Source organism: Gouania willdenowi, chromosome 5 (assembly GCF_900634775.1).
Source record: "Gouania willdenowi chromosome 5, fGouWil2.1, whole genome shotgun sequence".
Classification (NCBI taxonomy): domain Eukaryota; kingdom Metazoa; phylum Chordata; class Actinopteri; order Blenniiformes; family Gobiesocidae; genus Gouania; species Gouania willdenowi.
In genome coordinates, this window is record NC_041048.1 from 24,129,117 (window position 1) to 24,148,419 (window position 19,303).

The 19,303-nt window shown below is 40.2% G+C and overlaps 1 protein-coding gene across 1 annotated transcript in view; it reads right to left on the reverse strand.

Moving 5' to 3' along the window:
* gdf11 (growth differentiation factor 11) overlaps nt 1-13,906 on the reverse strand; it is a 29,777-nt gene extending 15,871 nt beyond the window's left edge. The window contains exons 1-2 of the mRNA XM_028446212.1: nt 13,492-13,906; nt 10,208-10,314 (exon numbers count right to left, since the gene is read on the reverse strand). Coding sequence (XP_028302013.1) covers nt 10,208-10,314; nt 13,492-13,906 — 522 coding nt within the window. The remainder of the gene's footprint in view (nt 1-10,207; nt 10,315-13,491) is intronic.
* Between the last annotated feature and the right edge of the window lie 5,397 nt (nt 13,907-19,303).

The following is a 19,303-nucleotide window of genomic DNA, read 5'->3' on the forward strand; positions in this document are numbered from 1 at the left end:
GCAGGCCTAACAGCCAGATTGAGTTTGAAGGTCAAGGTCGACGTTATGGCACTGGTGATATGTTTTTCTTCACATCACCATTTAAAAAAATAATAATAATAATCATTTGTGTTTTGAAAGGCACAATAGCTTTGAATGAGCCACAGTTTGTTTTTGTTTTGATCAAGGCGGAGATCTCCCAGCCAATCATGAGATGTTTATGAAACCTTGATTGACTGGGGGAGAACACTGCCCCATGCTTTCTCCTCCTGTTTCTTTCTTTTTTTTTTTTTAAACACTAAACAAATGTTGTAATTGAATTATAGGCATGCATTGAGGGATATGAATTCACAGAGGTGCAGATGGACTGTCCATTAGAAGAGTCCAGGGTGAATATTGAATGAGGGCCAAGCCAGGGACAGACATGGTCCTTCAGCCCGTTTTTCCAAAGACAGTCATTAGTGAGTGTAAATTATACTCTGTCTCACGCTGGACAAACAATATGTCAATGTTCCTTTTGGTGGGTTGCTAGGGTCACGGCAATTAAAGCAGGCAATGTTATGTTTGCTCATCAGCACAAAACTGGCAATGAATGATTCGGCACTTTGCTTTGTGTTTACTTGTGGTTACTACTTCTTGTTGGTTTGCTTTCTCCACAGTAGCAGATAGCCTCCACTGCTCTTATTCCACTAAAAAAAAAAGTTAAGTAGTTCTGTAGAGCCAGATTGGCTCTACAGAACAGAGCTTTCTCAGCAAGATGTAACCAGAGAAGCAGAGCTATTATAACGGGCACACATGCACAACACATGAGCTTTGTCATGTTACACAATGACTGCATTGATAGGTGAAGTCCATTTGTGCCTTTATAGATCCTGTAGGTGCACGCATTAGGGGAGGGCCATGCAGAGAGAAGCTTAATTACACCCCACGTCTTGGCAGAGTGTGCCAACGAGCACGGAAATGTGCAGAAAATCAACAGAATATTTCATCTTTCTTTCTCCCTCCTTCATTACTTTGTCCACTTAATGTTTTACTGCCTTTTCAAAATGGTTTAATGGCCAATTTCTGCTCAGCTAAACTCGGGCTTTAACACTGCACTTACAATCTGGCAGTAAAGACATCATGTTCTTATGTTCAGCACCACCTACTGGTGCACTAGCGATCCTTGACACCCCCCCACCCCCCTCCCTTTTTTTTTTTCACACACGTGCACAGACGCATACAAACTTCATCTAAATTCAAACTAATGTCTTTACAGAACTTAATCAAACTGAGCCAATCCCTGGTGAGATTTGAACAGAAGCTGAGCCTCTTTCCAAAGGAAACAGGTTTGTTGGCTTTTTCCCTTATGTTCCCAGTTTGCTTCATTAATACAGCAGCTTATTTCCCAGTGGTGTAATTGCAGCATATGCAGCTCATGGATTTTATTGCCAGCACGGGGCGGCCTGCAGGTGAGCCTATCAAACATCTGGTGGACTCCCTGGGTACCTGTGTTGCACAGTTAGCCTCCTATATGTGCTGTAGGGGAGGCTTATGGAATATAAGGGTTTATTCACGATGCCATCTGTCCATGTTAGTACAAACGCAGGCAATTCAATTACTTTTAATAACCAAACACAGTAATCTTACGCAGGGGAAGTCAAGAGTGGAGCCTGTTAGAGCGCTAAAAACAGATGGGGGGTTAAGGTGTTAAGTGTACAATGAATGGGCAACATGTTGCCAGTGAGTAGAACCAAAGGCTCATTGTTACCCATGATGTTGTAATGATTGTTTTGTGTGTGTGTTTTTTTTTTTTTTTTTACCTTTTCTCATGAAAGGATTTTTGATAATGTGAACCTTTTATAATACATAATGTTTACATCTTCTCAAAAATTAACTGATAAATCAGTAAAAAGGTAATAAAGAAAACATAAAAAGGGAAAAAAATAGTCTAAAATGTCTAAAAAGGAATTTAGTGTAAATTCAGTCACACTAAGTAAATAGCCTAAACTAAAGATTAAAAAAAATGTACAATGAATTTAGGTTTGACAGATTCAACAGTTAGTTTGACGAATCACAAAAACTGAATTATAGCTATGACGTGAACTTTACATTTTGGAGGACATTGAGTTCTTTGAGGTGGGGTTTTGCAAACCAGGTGAACGTAAGCATCTCAGATGGGGTGTGGAGGGTAATGGTCATCTATTGTTAATGTCCAAATGGGTAATGCATGATGGTTTAAACCTAGATAGGACTAGAATTTGCATATATATTTATATTTTCTTTACTTAATGGGAAATGCAAATGTGCCATTTTGTGGTGAGTGTGTGTTTGGGAGCCTTGGTGTTGAATAAATGTGACTCTAGGGTATCCCAATGCACCTCGGCATATTAATCATCGTGACACGTTCACAACCCTTCTAATAAGACAAGGGCCACAGTGCACCCCCTCAAACATCCCATCCTACCCCAACCCCACTCCCCCTTTGTCTCTCGGCCAGTCCCAGGGGAGCAGAGAGTGGTGGGGGGAGGCCGAGCTCAAGCTGAGGATGGAGGGTGTGTGTGCATGTGTGTGTGTGTGTGTGCATGTGTGAAGTTACACCCCCTCTTTCAGAAGCCCTCCCTTGGGACAACGGCAGGCACAAGACTCCTATTAGGACTGGGCACAGTACCCCCCCCAGGAGCAACAAAAGACACCTCCTAATGCTTGCTGTTCTAGCTCAGTGAACACACGCGCACACACACACGCACGTACGCATGCACGCACGCACACACACACACACACACACACACACAAACATGCAGCCCCACAGCATATACAAGCTCTAAACTGACTGTCGCCTTGAAACACACTCCAAACTCATTGTTTGTGGTGCTATCTGTTTTTGGATTAAAGAAAGAACATCTGCTGGACAGCAGGACGGGGACTGCAAGCGTGCAGTGAACTGCAATAAGGTGGACAGCTGGACAGCAAGAAGCACGCTGGGGTCTCACCGCTTGTGTGCATTCACTCACTCATAAGCAGGACACTGACGTTACAGGACAATGTCCTGTTCTGTTTCCAAAAGTCATTGGCAAACATACTTTTCATGCTCTGCAGATGCAGAAAAAAACCCCAAGACAGATGGATAACATTGATTGATCGGTGAGCTCATGCCAATAACCAGTAAGTAAAAAAAACTGCATTCATGCTCCCACGTGGCAGCCAACCACAACAATAATGGATTTGATTTTACTTTACAGAGTGACTCTTGTATTTTTCGACATCAGGTTGACAGTAATTATATTTTATTAAATTCTCCTTTATCATCATTTATTCAACCTTCTTTATGTTTAATCCATTACAGTCAAAGAGCTGAGCTCATGTTGGATACAACTTAAGGTGGGAACACCCTGGGAAGAACAGCTTTTCTTTTTCATAATACACAACAATAACACAAATGACACTGTTTTTACATGAGGGCAAATGGAGGAAAATATTTAGTTCCGATAATTGAATATTAATATTTAATTTCCCTGCACTTAAGACAGCCAACAATTTAGTTATTCTACTATATCAAAAAGAGAATACAGAACACCATCATCAAAAAATGATAATCAGACAAACAGATACATAACCAGGGGTGCAAAAAACTGATTTGGTCTGACCCTCAGGGTGGCAACAAGGATTCTTGCTTGGTGCTCAACTTAAAAAAATAATAATAAGAATTTTCCCGCAACCCACCTGCATGGATCACATGACATTTTACTTTAATTTAAACTGAAAATGAATAGAACTAAATGTCGGACATTTCATTAGAAAGACAGAAAACAAAATACACTATCTGAAAACCAAATGAAATGTCAGCTTTTCAAGCACTTTCAACAGTTTCTGAAATATCTACAGTATTAGAATGTCATCATCATCATCATCATCATCATCATTGTCCTTCTGACTGTCTCCCTCTTATTAAAAAACAGTACAATATTTCTGTTCACAATCGTGTCCTGATTTTTTTTTACTTATATCAATTATTACTAACTTATCTGTTAAAAAAAAAACAGAAGAAAATGATGTGTTACCTCTTCTTTTATTTGTATACTTAACAAAAAAAGACCATGCTACGATAATAAATTATAAAAGACAATCTAGTTAAGTTCCCTGATGAATGGACTGCTCTCATGTGTCTGTGTTGTTTGTGGAGCCTGTGTGATATGAACTACAACTGTCTGTCACATCAAAATGTGTCCAAGCTAAACTCAGTTTTATTTTGCTCATTTCCCCTCACCTCCACCATATATATCCTATTCTCTGTGTCTGCGCATCTCTGTCCTCTGTAGACCCTCCCCTTTCTTCTCGGAAACACGTGTGGCTGAAAAACTAGGGCTGCGTCCGAATAGTCCCTCCTATCTCCTTTCCTATCCACTGTTCCTTCACCACCTGAAATGTTTAAGTGGTGGCTGTGATAAAAAGTGTTTGAGTTCTCTTTAAGATGAGGAAAGGAGGCTCAATGCCTCCTTTTTTACCTCCTTTAGCCTAGGAAACACTGATGCATCCTTTACCAAAGGAGACCACATAATGATGACCCACAATTCCGTGTGGCGACAACATTTAAAGGGACACGCACACCCGAGCGCTTACGGAAACTCATGATGACCAACAAGGGACGAAGATCATGTAAGTTACCAATGCAATAATATGCCTTGAACAACTTTAAATCATCTAATACCCATATTTTATGATTTGCAGCCAGATTATCAGATTATAACTGACTTAAAACAGACACTCTGTTGTTAAAAAAAAAAAAAGCCACATTATGTTTTATTCAAAATAAATCATATTTCTGAGTGGAAGGTGAGTTTGAGCAACGTTCTCATATGTGTGACGTTCTTTTAGTTTCACGTTTGTTCTTCATAGTCTGGTATCCTCTTTCAAACTGTGTGATTTTTTTTTAGATTATATTAGTGGAAAGTGTTATAAATGTGCTTTTAGTTCATTTTCAGAAATGTGTAGTTTTTTTATCCACGGCAGACGTCAATAACCTTCGCAGCCGTCTGATTATTACGTTACCTAGTGGAAGTGCGTCTGATTGTCAAAACAAAAGTGATGGCCTTTTCCTAACTCCTCTCCTAACACCTTTCCTTAACCCCATGACGTCATCCACAGGGTTATAGAAAAGTGGATAGGAAAGGAGGTAGGAGGGACTATTTGGATGCAGCCTAAGACACATTAGCTCCCAGTCAGGAGCTGGTTCCTGCTATTCACTTCTATCTATCCCAAAATCTTAAATATTCAAATGTATATTATTGTTTGTTTTAATGCACATTGGTTGTTTTGGTTGGGCATGGACACCTGCACCTTTGCATATAATAGATGTTAAAGGTGGGATAATATATAGTGCAACAATATATCACCATATTAAGACATCACAAGATCTACGAGTGGTATTGCGATATCGCAAGTGGGGGGTTGTGAAACATACCTTTCCATCTCTACTACATCTGTCCCAAACGAGCGTCTCTTATGGCGTCACATTTATGTCAAAAGTCAAGCTTTACAAACTAATTGCGAGCACAATAGTGTTTCACATGTGCACAAATAACTGGAACACGCATGTTAAAGCTGATATCCGGAGTTTCTGAGAAATCTCTGTTCATGTATGATTCTTTTGAAATGCAAAAAAATATCTAACTAGTCTTTTACTATGGTCTACTGCTGGTGGTTATTCATATACATTAATGTACAGCATATAAGTCCCTCCTTCGTCCTATGGACCCCTATACAAATGGAAATGATCGCCGAGTGAGCCCAGCCAATAGGCTTCGACTTCCTGTTTTTGAGACTATCAATCAAAGTGAAACCACAACAGCAAACAGGTAAATATGATTTTGGCTCTTACCTGACCCATAGACCTATATCAATGCGACCCGATGCAACCTTGTAATGTTCGGCGATGCACGTGCAGAAAAGTAGAGGCGTGGCTTCTGATAGATTGGTAGAGGCAGTGGGAGGAAGTGGAGCGGTTTAGGGCGGGACATCGAGACGTTTCTTAGAAACTCCGGATATCAGCTTTAATGATGCTCTGCACTCACGCACACTCGGAATTTAATGCTATTAAGCTTATGTATCCTATTGTCGTGCTTTGTAATTTACACCTGCCAGAAAGTGTACCGTCTCCTCCATTAAAGATATACGTGCCATATATAATCTAATAAATAGAAACCCAACTATCCACTCTGTTGGTGTAGAAGTAGATTGGCACAACACTAGCTCTACCCAACATTGGATTAGCTCTGGCCTGGAGACAGTAGGTGTTTAGGAGACCAATCAGAAAGGTGGGGTTTTCCAGGGGCTGTCTACAGGGGCCCGCCCCTAAATGTGACTGTGTAAGACTGCGCACTTGACTTTTGACAGAAATGTGACACCATAGTCTTTCTCCAACTGCAGGAGACATAGTCATTGTCCAAAGGTATCAATTGCTGCCGACTGGCCGATTTTGCGTTTTTTACTTGTATGCGGGCTGCTGTGTTCACTAATCTGCATTATTTACAGAGAGCAGTAATATTTTTTACTTGTTCTTGTTCTACATCACCTGTTTGTAATATTTTTTGCTTGTCATTCTACCTCAACTTTGTTAATTTCAATAAATTGAGAACACCATTTGTTATCATCACTGTGTAATTTTTATGATGTAAATCGAAGGAGCAAAAGTGGTATCGGCTCCAAATATCGGTTCAAGAAAATCGGCAGTCCGTATCGGTCATCGGCTAAGACTGATGGAAAAAAACCGATATCTGCCCTAAAAAAATCCATATCGGTCAATCCCTAATGTCGACATGCTAGTCTGTTCGTGCACAGATAGGAATGTCATTGTGAAGAATGTCATGATGATGACATGATTTGGTTTAATATTTAGACTGGCGTGAACTATCTTTTTGCACTCTAAATAGATTTTATTATTTTTTACGTTATTGTTTATTTTAATATTTTCATTTTGGATTAAAAAGTTCATATCCATAGTATGTATATAGGTATGTCTAGAGGTAACACAAACAAAAGCATGGTTATTTTTCCAACAATTTTTTTTTTTTTCCCTTTTAAAATATTGTATCATATCATTATCAAGAGCCCAATATCGTTTTCTATCATGAACTCTGTCGATATCGTCCCAACTCTAATAGATATATATCATGATATATACAGACAATCAAATAGTAATGGCAACATATTAACAGCAACCATATGCACACACACACACACACACACATATCAAAAATCAAATGCATGACAACGATGTTAAAATATCCCTTATGTTGCTCGTTTAAAATCCAATCGGGCCCAGAAAGCGGTTTCATCATCGGCAGTGTTGGGAACGTTACTTTAAAAAAGTAAATAGTTATAGTTACTACTTCGTCCAAAAAGTAACTGAGTTAGTAACTAAATTACTCTATAATAAAAGTAACTCATTACCAAGGAAAGTAACTATTTGCGTTACGGTTGAAAAAAAAAAAAGTTGTTATATGTCAAAGAATTCAGATTTTTTAGATGTGTGTGTCATTGTGAGGTGCTTCATTAAATTGGAGTTGTTTACAATGGATGTCGACAAAGTCTTCTCTCCTGGATATAATGTACACTTCACATGCACGTTCTTGCCATTGATCTCAATTAATTTAAAGTAGTGTTTGTATCGCCACCTTAAAAATAAAAACTTTTCATCAGACTGCTCCACGCTCGCCATCTCTGCTGCTTCATCAAATCTGTAGTGGTTGTGTGTGTTGGCACATGTGTAAAAACACTGGCTCTGATTGGCTGCCATGAAACATGACGCCGCCTTAGCCAATCATAATCGCTCACCTTGTTTTTAACCCACCTCCTCACTATAGCTGCGTATGAAGCCAGGGGTGCTTTCGAATCACAGTTAATTCAATCAATGCATGCAACGTACCGCATTTAACGTTCAGTAACGTTAACGGCGTTGTAACGGCGTAAAAAGTAATTAGTTAGATTACCCCGTTACTGAAAAAAAAAATGCTGTTACCTAACGCCGTTATTTTAAACGCCGTTATTCCAAACACTGATCATCGGTAAGTAGAACGCTTTGTTTCTTACTGAACCAATTAAATAATTTCTTCCTCAAAGATATCAACATACTTAATATTACCACAGCAATGGAAAAAACATATTGTAGCCAGAATAAATGCCATGATTAATGCGATAAACCCAAATGACCTTTGGTTGTTGAACACATACAAATAAGAGCATTTTACCTACCGAAACCCTGAAAAACCCTCTACACACAATCAATCATTCTTGTTTCCTTAATGAATAAAACCGTGCTGTGCAGGTTAGCCAGACATCTTTGTTTCAGCACTCCACCTGTGTTCAGAGTGAAGTTACAACTGGGAAACAGTTGAGAACATGTCCTTTTCTACCGCAGCCACTGTGGATGCTTACGGTGCCCTTTTACAAATAGATAGACTTTTTATCAGGTGTATGTGATTTAAATGAGTTTTACACATTAAAATACTGCTCCCATACAACAATAAAACTCAATATTAGAAGGATCCACTATTTCTCCAACACTAAAGTGATACTACCTTGACTCGCTTGTGTCATCATGCAGCGACCTCTTTGCAAAACAACTTCATTTAAAAAGAAAAACACTCATCTGATGATGTGATATCAGAGTTCAATGGCAATCTTGGAGATACAAGTTTTCATATGCTGAGGCTGAGAATGAGCTTCAGTCTTAGACCTTCACGTCATCCCCTCAGAGTAAAATGTGAGCAATACTTCTCTCTCAACGTTTTTCTTTACACTCACAAGCAACAGGAAAGAATCCCGCATCTGAGCCAACAGTTTTCACTGAAAAGAACAAGAGTGCGTAGAACGAAACTGAGCCAGAACTCCTGCAAAGAGCCATTCACCACCACACTGTTTGCACCAGCAGCAGAAAGTATCTGTCATGTGACGACTTTCCTTTTATCCATTTGTAACTGTAGAACAGCTATGAATCAAACTGTCGCTGAATTTTCTTAACAGTTTTATATTTTGTGACATGAGTGCTCTGAGAGGACTTATTGTTGTAATTGGCGCTATATAAATAAAGTTGAATTGAATTGAAAAGTTGGCATTTTTATAACTTTCCTAACGAGGAGAACTACAACCACATGTGATCCAATACGGCAGAAAGCTGCTTTCCCTTACCACAGAAAGGATGCTAATTAAATTTTCATGCAGATAATCATGAGGTAATCCACAGTTATTCGCGCCTCTCTCCGACACAGTATCTCTCTCGTGGGATCCAACATTATGTCCATGCAGCATTTTGTTTGCTTAAATGCCACTTAGATTTAATGGACTCTTCCATAAACTCATCCTCAGCACCTCCTCACACTCGACCACACAGAGCCTGAATGCATCCATCAACAATAATCCCCTCAATGATCTCCGTTTTATCTTTTTACTCCCCTCCTTCTCACTCATGTCCCTACTTTGGGCTTAATCACTGGTGTGAAGTAATTATTTCCTTTATTAGTGAAACGTAACATCTGTTTCAGGTCTTTTTAATTGTACCTATAAAACCCTTTAATTATTTCTGTCCCTTTAGGATAGGACTGGGCAGCTTGTTGCTCCCAACGGACTCACTGCCTTCTTCCCTCCACCCCCTCCACCCACTCCACCCACAGCATGAATTGCAGCGCACCTAACTCAATCAAAATCTTTGAAAAGCAAAGTGTAAAGCAGCACCGAGGGGCTCAGCAGGGATGCACGCACCAGCAGAAGCAGAAAACATTCTCACAGCCTTTCCTCCAAAGTTGGATCACTGCAGTCTTTATCTGTTCTTCTCTTGTACTTTTGCTTGATAAAGCGTGCATTAAATTCTAGACTGGCGTAACCGCAAATGTCAAGGGACAAGAACAGATACAGGAGTTCGTGCATGAGAGCGTGGGAATAAAGGAAGGAGGGTGGATGGAGTGAGATTCCAGAGGTCGCAGGGAAATTTTGTCTCCGTATTAATAGACTTTGGTCCCTTTGATATTTTATTAGCCATAAAGTTGACGGTATGTTGTGCAAATTCTACACTTCTAAGCATCCATTCTTGACATTTTTCCCTCTTTTCAAACAAAGTGGCCATGGAAGAGCTTCTAAACAATCCAACACCAAAGTTTATCTTCCCCCGAGCTGATGCTGGCACGTAGACCAGAGGAACAGGTGTCATCGTCAAACTGAGACCTCCATGGAATAAATAAATCTATAAAAATCTCACATAGTCATCAACTTCCAGCAAACACTGACCACTGAGATGAAGACAGTCCGGCTTCTGCTGCTCTGTCCTTTTAGCGCTCTCCCTCTTAATTTTTATGGTTCCTGCACCTTCAGGAAATGACCCTTTTATAGGGTCAACACTATAAAAGACTTGTTTTTTGGTGGGTGTGGTTAGTAGATGTGTGTGTGCGTGCGTGCGTGCATGTGTGTGTATGTGTATGTGTGTGTGTGTGTGTAGGCATTTGTGTGCCAGCGCGCACGTGTGGTGGTGGTGGTGGTGGGGGGAGTAAGTGTTCAAGTTACTACCGGTTCGTCTTTGCTCCCAAAGAAAGAGACCTGATGAGGTTAATAGTCTCCTCTTCCAATATATCACATAGCTGTGAACTCTGTGACCCTTTTTGTCAATAGGAGAACTTTTCTCTGGAGTGTGTGTGAGGGACTGTGTGAGTAGGTGTGTGTGTGTGAGCATCCCTATGTGTCCACACAATTTGTGCACATGTGAAAATTTGCACATTCATACCCTTCCGCGCTTCATGTTTCCCCTCGCCCACGACTTGTCTAAGTTTGTTTGATTGTTGAATTTGCTTCACCTCGATGGATTTACATAATTCCAGTAGTTTTTAATGGGAGTTTATGAATGATGACAACGCAACACCAAAAAGTTGGATGAAATAAACTCAAATGTACAGATTAAATGTTGCTTAAAATGTTGTCAAAGTTAAATGTACTTGAGCATCTGTCAAAATCTTGGGAATTGTTCTCGTTAATAATTTATGTTTTTCAGGGGGTTTTTTTTTGCAATAAATCAGTGACTTTCCCAAGTTTGTGGTTCCTGATAAACCTGGAATAAAATACAAAGTCTAAGAAATGAAAGCTGGCAGGTGCAGTGCAGTCCCCAAAATCTAAATCATGAGTTTAACTTTTCATTCCAGTTAACTTCACTACTACACGCAGTAGGAAATAAAAGCAGCCGTAAGTGTCCATGTTCATGAGCGTATAAAAGTTTGTGTTCTGTGGTTTATCAGCATCGAAATATGAAGGAGAGAAAAAAACAGCATTTGGACCATGGATGGCAGAGGAAAAAGGTCTCTAGATGAATCAATCTGATTAAATCCTCGTCCCTCCTCAGGCAAAAACAAACATCACAATAAAGAACACACATGAATCCAAACAAGGCACAATTTAGTCATTTTGTTTCTGAGTCATGGGTAATGTGGGCAAGGCTTGCCTACTAAACATTCTGCACAGAGAGAGCAGTTTTAGTGAATAACGTGCAGCACACTGATATAAATAGATGTACTTTTCCATGAAATTTCATTGTAATTGAAGACCAGGAAGCATGGACCCTCTGAACCCCCGCTGCGACACCCACGTACCTTGAATGAATACTAAGAAGCAACTCTGGCGCAGGTCCAGTTCAGTATGTACTGTGTGAACCCCCATGGCCGATCAAAGGCAGTATGCACGACAGTAAAAGGGTGACTGGGTTCGAGGTGCACAGGGAATAATGTTTGAAGTTTACCCTTTATCAGAGAGATAGAAAAAGACACTTTAAATCCTGTGTGATCACTAAGGTGCCACAGGCAAAAGAGATGCACTCATTCTCTCAACAACCGTCATGAGGAGCAGAGGAGAAAATTAAAAGTAGAAGAGGCTAAGAAGAACGTATGGGTGGGCGAGAGATGGAAGGAAAGAAAGAAGATGACGACACCTGCTGCTGATCTGAAAATGAGGAAATGGATGAAAGAGGAAGTGCGTCAACGTGAAGAGATTAAACTGTGGTGTCATCTATTACCACTGGGTTTCTGAGAGATGCACAATTGTGTGTGTGTGTGTGTGCGAGCAGATGATTGATGTGAGGCAAGGGTTTAAAAACCATTATTTAAAGCTGTGAGTCAGTGCGTCGAACACGAGTTTCACACGAGTGCAGAGGTTTATGAACGCTGTCACCACACAGAGGGTGAATTTGTAACTCCTAAGTTTTCATCATTGTTTTAATAAATTGTGTCACTTAGCTCTCTTATTTACATCATTAAAACATGAACTAACCAAATAGAAATTCACACAGATGCATTCTTAAAACCGATTATTGAACAAAAGGTCAACACAAAGTTGTTAAATTATATATGGGTGTTTTAAAACATGCTGACGAAGTGTTTTTGTGATGAATACAGTGAATCAGAGGGTGGATATTAGAAATGAGTTATTAAATGCAGGATATATATATTTCAATAGATGGGGTGGTGGGCAGGCCTGTCTTTGTTCAGTCACAGAGTACAAAACCTGATTATCTGGAGTGTGTTTCCTCCGCCTTGTGCAGAATATATTATGTGTGTAAATGTTGTTGAACCCACGATTTGCCAGGAAAAGGTCACACACTCCCCTCGACCCTAAGTGTTTCTCTCTTTGTGTACTCCTGGTGGAAAAAAAAAAAAAAAAAAAAACCCGAGCTGCGTCTATAAACTTCGCATTTAAAAGGCAAGTGCGGCCAAAAAAAAAAAAAAAAAAAAAAAAAAAAAAAGGGGGGGGGGGACGGGGGGACGGGAACAATGGCAGCTTTTTGGACACACTTTTTCTCACTGCGATGAACAGCAGGGAAACCGGTAGAGGCTCCTATAAAAGACCGATAGAGCACAGCTGCTGGGCTCAACAGTAATTTTATAAGATGTCTCCGAGGGGCCTGCCTGCGGTTTATCACATAATTAATGGGAAACTATAGAAGACGACGAGCAAATAGTCAGGGGCCAATGAGCAGCGATCACCGACATGCGATGCTGAATTAATTCACGCGAAACTAGACACATGCTGCATTATTACTGCTCATATAATGCACTTGACGTTCACTCGCAGCTCTAAGCCAAACACGCACTTTGTGAGAGAAAAAGGTGTAGAGATGGAAGCTGACAGCTGGAGGGGCTCCATCATAACCATTAGTGTGTGTGTGCGTGTGTGTGTGTGTGTGTGTGTGTGTGTGTGTGTGTGTGTGTGAGACACGGCTCTTTATGCTGCTGACTATTGATTTATCAGGTTCCCACATAATCCCCACTTTGACAGCCGCGGGCAACAGCTGACCAGAGCCGTTTTTGTCGCTTCAGCCCCACGCACAGAGCGAGCCCCCCAATATGAGGCAAAAAAAAAAAACTATGTTAGGTCACTTTGAATGACACCTTTTTGGCCCTTTCCGTCCACGCAGCAGGCTTGGACACCCCAACCATTATGTGCGCCGCGTAATTACGCGCATTACGCATTTGGAGACAATATCGTTCCTAAAGTCTTATTACTCACGCTCGGAGGCCATGGTGATCACAGACTCCGTAGTGGCGTGGTACTCATCCTCCTCCATGAACTCATCCTGGGACGAAGCGTCTCCCTGGAAGTCGTGGTGGTCCAGGAGCTGCTGCAGCGGAGGCGCCTTGGGCAGCAGCTGATTGACCACTTCCCGGCTGATGTTGGGCGCCTGCTTGAGGCGCAGCTTGCTCAGGATCTGAGACTTGATGGTTTCCAGCCTCAGCACTTTGCTCTGCTCTCTCCAAACGCAGGCGGAGCACTCATGGGAGCCGGAGTCCTCGTCCAGCAGAGACAGCCCGGCATCCGTGGGCGTCTCACTGGCAGGAGACAGCAGCAGATTGGGCTCATCGCTTCCTGACTGTCCCAGGGAGATAAGCACCACTAAGCACAATAAGAAGTTGTACCTTGTCATGACGAACCGTAGACACCAGAAAACTTTTTCTCTTCCTCTTGTCGTGTTGCTCCCCTTGATTTATTCCGTTAAATCCTCTGCTGGTCCGTCCCTCACCAAAGCCAGGCAGTCACTGACATGCATCTAATCCAATACGATCACCAAAGAGCGGCTTTTCTGCAGCAGCAGCAGCAGCGTTTGCAATAAGTTTCTCTTTTGAAAAAAGTGTCTGAAAGCTGACTAATTATCTTCCTGATGGATGCATAGCCGGGTCACGTGTAACTATGGTTGTTTGAGGTCCTATATGTACTTTTTTAGACCACGGGAGGTGTGTGCATATTCAGAAGTGTCACTGAAAAATGTGCAAGTGCGGTCAAAAAGGGGCTCTTTATATATCTCAGCTGCCCGGTGTCGTAATCCGTCTCCATTGGCTAAGATTGCAACAAAAGGCTTTTAGGTCGGTCACCAAGTCAAGAGGGACAGAGCGAAGGGAGGGTGCACGCGCTGTTATGAGACCATAAATGTTTGCACGTTTTGCACAAACAATCTTTCCCACTGAGCACGTGGATCACTTATATTATGATGGTTGCACGTCATGTTAAATGGTGTGTGTTTCAAGTCACGATCGCATCACCAGGAAACCAGTGGACGGTCAGTCACTGTGTAAGAAAAAACACAACAAAACCAACTCCAAAGCGCACAATAGAATTACTGAAGTCTGTAGTTTCATGCATATTATAAGAAGTGGGGAGAGCTAATCACATGCATTTTGGTTCAAGGTGTAAAATGGTCTTACATGTTACCTTATTCCTGGGGATGCTACTTAGTGATTATGTGTGCACCTTTCAAAATTATGGAAAAAGTGAAATAACAACTTATCAGCTGTGGCTAATACATTTATATGTCGTGAAATAACAATGCATTGGAAGCAAACCCCCATAATTCATGCACAAGCCCATTTTTTCCAAGTCTGTCACAGGTCTCTTTCTCATGTGGTCCGAAGTCCAATACATATCTGATATTTAGCAATGTGACAGCTGTCTGAACGACCGGATCCCATTTATTCGACCTTTACGTTATCAAAACATGATAAACGTCACAATTCTGCATCCTGGGAGGAGCGGCGGGGAGAAAACAACCATGGTAGAGGACAGAGTGGACAGTGGAAGGAGAGTGAGGTAATATAATTGATAAATATTTAAATATTGTACATAATATCAGTGCCACACACACGGACACAAGATGCTTCCATATTTACTTCCGTAAACACGGTTTATGCCTGCGTCATCACGCATTACCTCAGCACTTTTTTTGCACATGTGGGTCACTTCAGGCTCGCATTCAGTTCATACTCTAAACTGATGGAAGTCATATCGAATGTGTAATATGAACGAGCACACAGCACACACACACAGAAGAAGAAAAAAAAAATCAGATTTCTCAAAAAAATCTGAACTGTGCATTTGAACTATAGCCTATATTTGAATATTTAATCACATTATCTTCATTTGCATGTGGCCTGCAGACACGCAAGGAAATATAGCACACTGACACCAGCAAATCCTTAACCGCTTCACAGTTTCCGCAGAAAATACGCTTAGTTTGGCCGACCAAAGTCAGAGCGAATCAAAGAAGCAAATTCTACCTTGTGTAAAATCATCGATCTCGGAGCAGTTATAATTCATTTTACAAATCTGACTTAGATATGACTGACAGACAGCAGAGCTGCAGTGCAACAACAGCCAACTACTGAACTTTGTATGAAGTTTTGGTGCATTAAACATTTCTATGATTCTTAAATGGTATATGTTTTAAATTATTAATGTATTTTCCGAAAACAGGTCGCTCTTGAAAATGAGACCTCGTCAGTATACGGACAGATTAATAAGAGCATTGTGAATGCAAATGAGGCTAAATCAAGCTATTATATAAGTGAAAGCAGCCTAACCCCCAATTACCACTGGATGGGTACTGCTGCTTAACAGCAACAGAGCTGATATGTTTCCATTAAAGTCAATGTGTGTTTTCACCACATGCGTATGTGCTGCGTATCTGTTGCGTAATGACTCTGTCATGACGGAGCCCTCTTCAACAGATACACAGCCCTTTTATTTTTGTTGGACTCCGGAGCTATGTTGCATAAATTCAACAAAGATAAGCTTGACAGGACACAGAATAAAATATCTAGTTTATTTTCAAAATAAAATACTCCGTGTTCAAGGCAGATTGTATTTCTATCCATATTCTGACCTGCTTGCTCCTTTTCAGGGTAGCGGGGGTCTGTCTGCGCCTATCTCCAGCTTTCTTCGGGCACTAGGCTGAGGTACACCCCGATCAGTGGGTCGTATTTCACATATAAATATTGACATTTTCCATGGCTGAATCACAATAATCTCCACAAAAGCGGAAGATCTACAGGACAGAACTGAGTGGATTTCCTTCTGTTCCTATCGAAGGACACAATGAACTGTTTGTATGGATTTGTGGCTCTCTTTGTAATGACTACAACTTGTTATGTTGCGCGATAACACGTGAATTAGCGAGATCTTCTGAGTCCTTACTGCAACAGACACACATCACAAACAGAGGCGGTTGGAGATTGCCAGACAGCAAATTACGCAGCAGAGACGTTATGGAGTAGTTATGCATCCAGTGGAAATCCGGTATCAGTCTCCGCTTATGTTACAGAAGAGTGGAGCCTGGTGGTTGAGCTGGTTAGCTTCTGTTTGTCCCTTTTATACACACTTTTTATAAGCCTCCATGTTCGACAGAGTAAATAAGGAATTCTGTTTATATAATTAGTATTGTTAGTCTTGTTTTGTCATGTCAGTTTCTGTTCTTCCCTGTAGGTGGAGGTGTAACATTTACGTTGGTCCTATTATTTGGTTTTTCTAAAGAAAATCTGATTTTAGTGCCACCTAAAAAGTATAAATAAGAGAAAACACGTACCTATTTTTTCCAACATGGTGAAATGTCAACTTTCTATCGCAGTTAACAAACTTGCAGACGTGGAGCTTGTTGTGTTCAGAGCTCATATGTGTAAGATGTGAGAAAATAAAGAAATCCAGTAGTCTTGCAAACTGGTATAGTGAATTTCAGCCACTCTATTGAAAGGATTATGTTGTCATAGAAGCTTACAGCTCTTTAAAATCACCTTTAAAATTAAGAAGGCCCTGTGCTGAGTTCGATTTCCATCAGGAAAAGCCCACAGACCTTTCTATGTGGAGTTTTCATGTTCTTTCTCCAGGTACTACAGCTTCTTCCCACAGTCTACAAACATTACTGTTATGTTAATTGTTCTCTAAATTGCCCCAGGCTGTAAATGAGTGTGTGAATGGCTGTCAGTCTGTGTTGTCCAAGTTACGGACTGGTTTCCTGTCCAGATACCTAGCCTTGCACCCAGTGTAAGCTGAGATGGACACCAGTAGACACATGAGACCCTGTACTGGAATAGGTGGATGTTGATGATAAATGAATGTGTCTGTAAAAGTAAGTGCATGAATATTTTTGCAAAATATAACAAAAAAGTTGAGTTTTTGTGTTAAGGGCTTTTTTTGTGAAAGGCTGTTATTCTGCATTGTACAATTCTGACCCATATAAAGCAATAATAAAAAAGTAATATTATGAACTGAATAAGGGGGCGGTACTAGCCTGATTGTAATCTCAGTCATCATCAACATAAATTATATGATTTTTTGTTTTTTTTTAAGTGACAAATTTCTAGTAAAGTATCAAAAACTGATTTCTGTTTTAATAAATAAATTTGAGGATATTAGTGGTTAGCACGTCCACCTCACAGCAATAAGGTCCTGGGTTCAAGCCCTGGGGTGGACACTTGGGTACGTTCTGTGTGGAGTTTGCATGTACTGCATGGGTTTCCTCCCACAATCCAAAAACATGACTGTTAGGTTGATTAGAGTCTCTAAGGGCCTGTACTACAAAGCTAGATTCAGATTGCCTCTTATCATGCTAACTTCCAAAATTTAATTAGTGTGTGCTATCCTACGAAGCTGGCTAACGTCTTACGGAGCTAAATCACCACGGTAACTTAGGCTGAACGACTAACCTGGTTGGACCAGGTTATGAAGTGGATAAAATCTGACTAATCAGTTCTCTTGTTCTCTTAGAAAACAACCTGCCCAATAAAAGGAGGATCATTGTGAATGCGTCGCTGTGTGGATCTGATGTGACGCTGACAGGAGAGAGAATATTTAGACATCGATGTAATCCTTTCATTTACTGATGACATCCTATAGGAAATATATAGATTTTTATCTGATGGACAGATAATAAAAGTGATAAAATAAGTTAGTTAATCGGGCACTTTCAGATCGATAAATTAATTAATTCATTCATTCATTCTTTCGTCCATGTATTCTGTGGTGATGCAAAGAGCCTCAGTCCTGTAAGATAATATAAAATATGAATATATTCCAGGTAAAAGAGAGAGTGAAACTGATCCGTGTCTGTTTATTCTCCATTTATAATCTCACTAATTTAAGCAATAAACACTCATTAATTCCTGCATTCATCCCTTGCTCTTTTTACTGCATCAACAGTGTTGTTTTGTTCTGAATTATTGATTTAATTTCTTCATATTTTTAAATAATTATTCCTCAATTGTGACGTAAATAGCGCTACACAGTTCCTCTGTGGTTGTGATTGGTCTGACGCTGTAATCTCCCCCCCTGTCATAAGAGCGCACACATAACCAGGCTGGAATCAACACGCTTAAATATAGCGTGTTGTAATCGAGATTCATAGGACAGCTTCTGTCTGACAGACAATGTTTGGTTAGGTGAAGGCCGCTAATGCAGATAAATCCAGGATATAAATATCTAGCTTCGTAGTACAAGCCCTAAATTGCCCATAGGAGTGAATGTGAGAGTGAGTGGATGTCTATCTGTGTGTTGCCCTGCGATGGACTGGCCCCCACGACACTGAAATAGAACAAAGTGGGTCTGAAAATGAATGAATGGATGGATGTTTAATTTCCAAAACTTCTTCATTTTTGTTTTCAAAATAAATCCCCACTTATTTAAAAATAAAAAATGTTTTAGAGACATTTTAAAAGAAATATATTACAGTTGTTTACATTATGACTGTTTTGTTTAAGAGATAACATATAACCAATAGATTAATGTTTAAAAGATGTAGGCTTATTTCCCCCCTAAAATTGTTAGTTGCCAAAAAAAAGTTTTATTCTTATTTACTTATTTTATTTTGAAAACATTTTGTTTAATTAAGTCTATGCAAATAACTTAAACATACTTGCCTGCAATTGCTCGAAATGTTCATTAATTAAAGTAGGTATAGATTATTGAATTCCACATTTCTTACATAGAACTGTCCCTCATATTGGCTATTTGAGTCATGCTTAACAGCTCATTTATTATAATATAAATAGATTTGATGCAG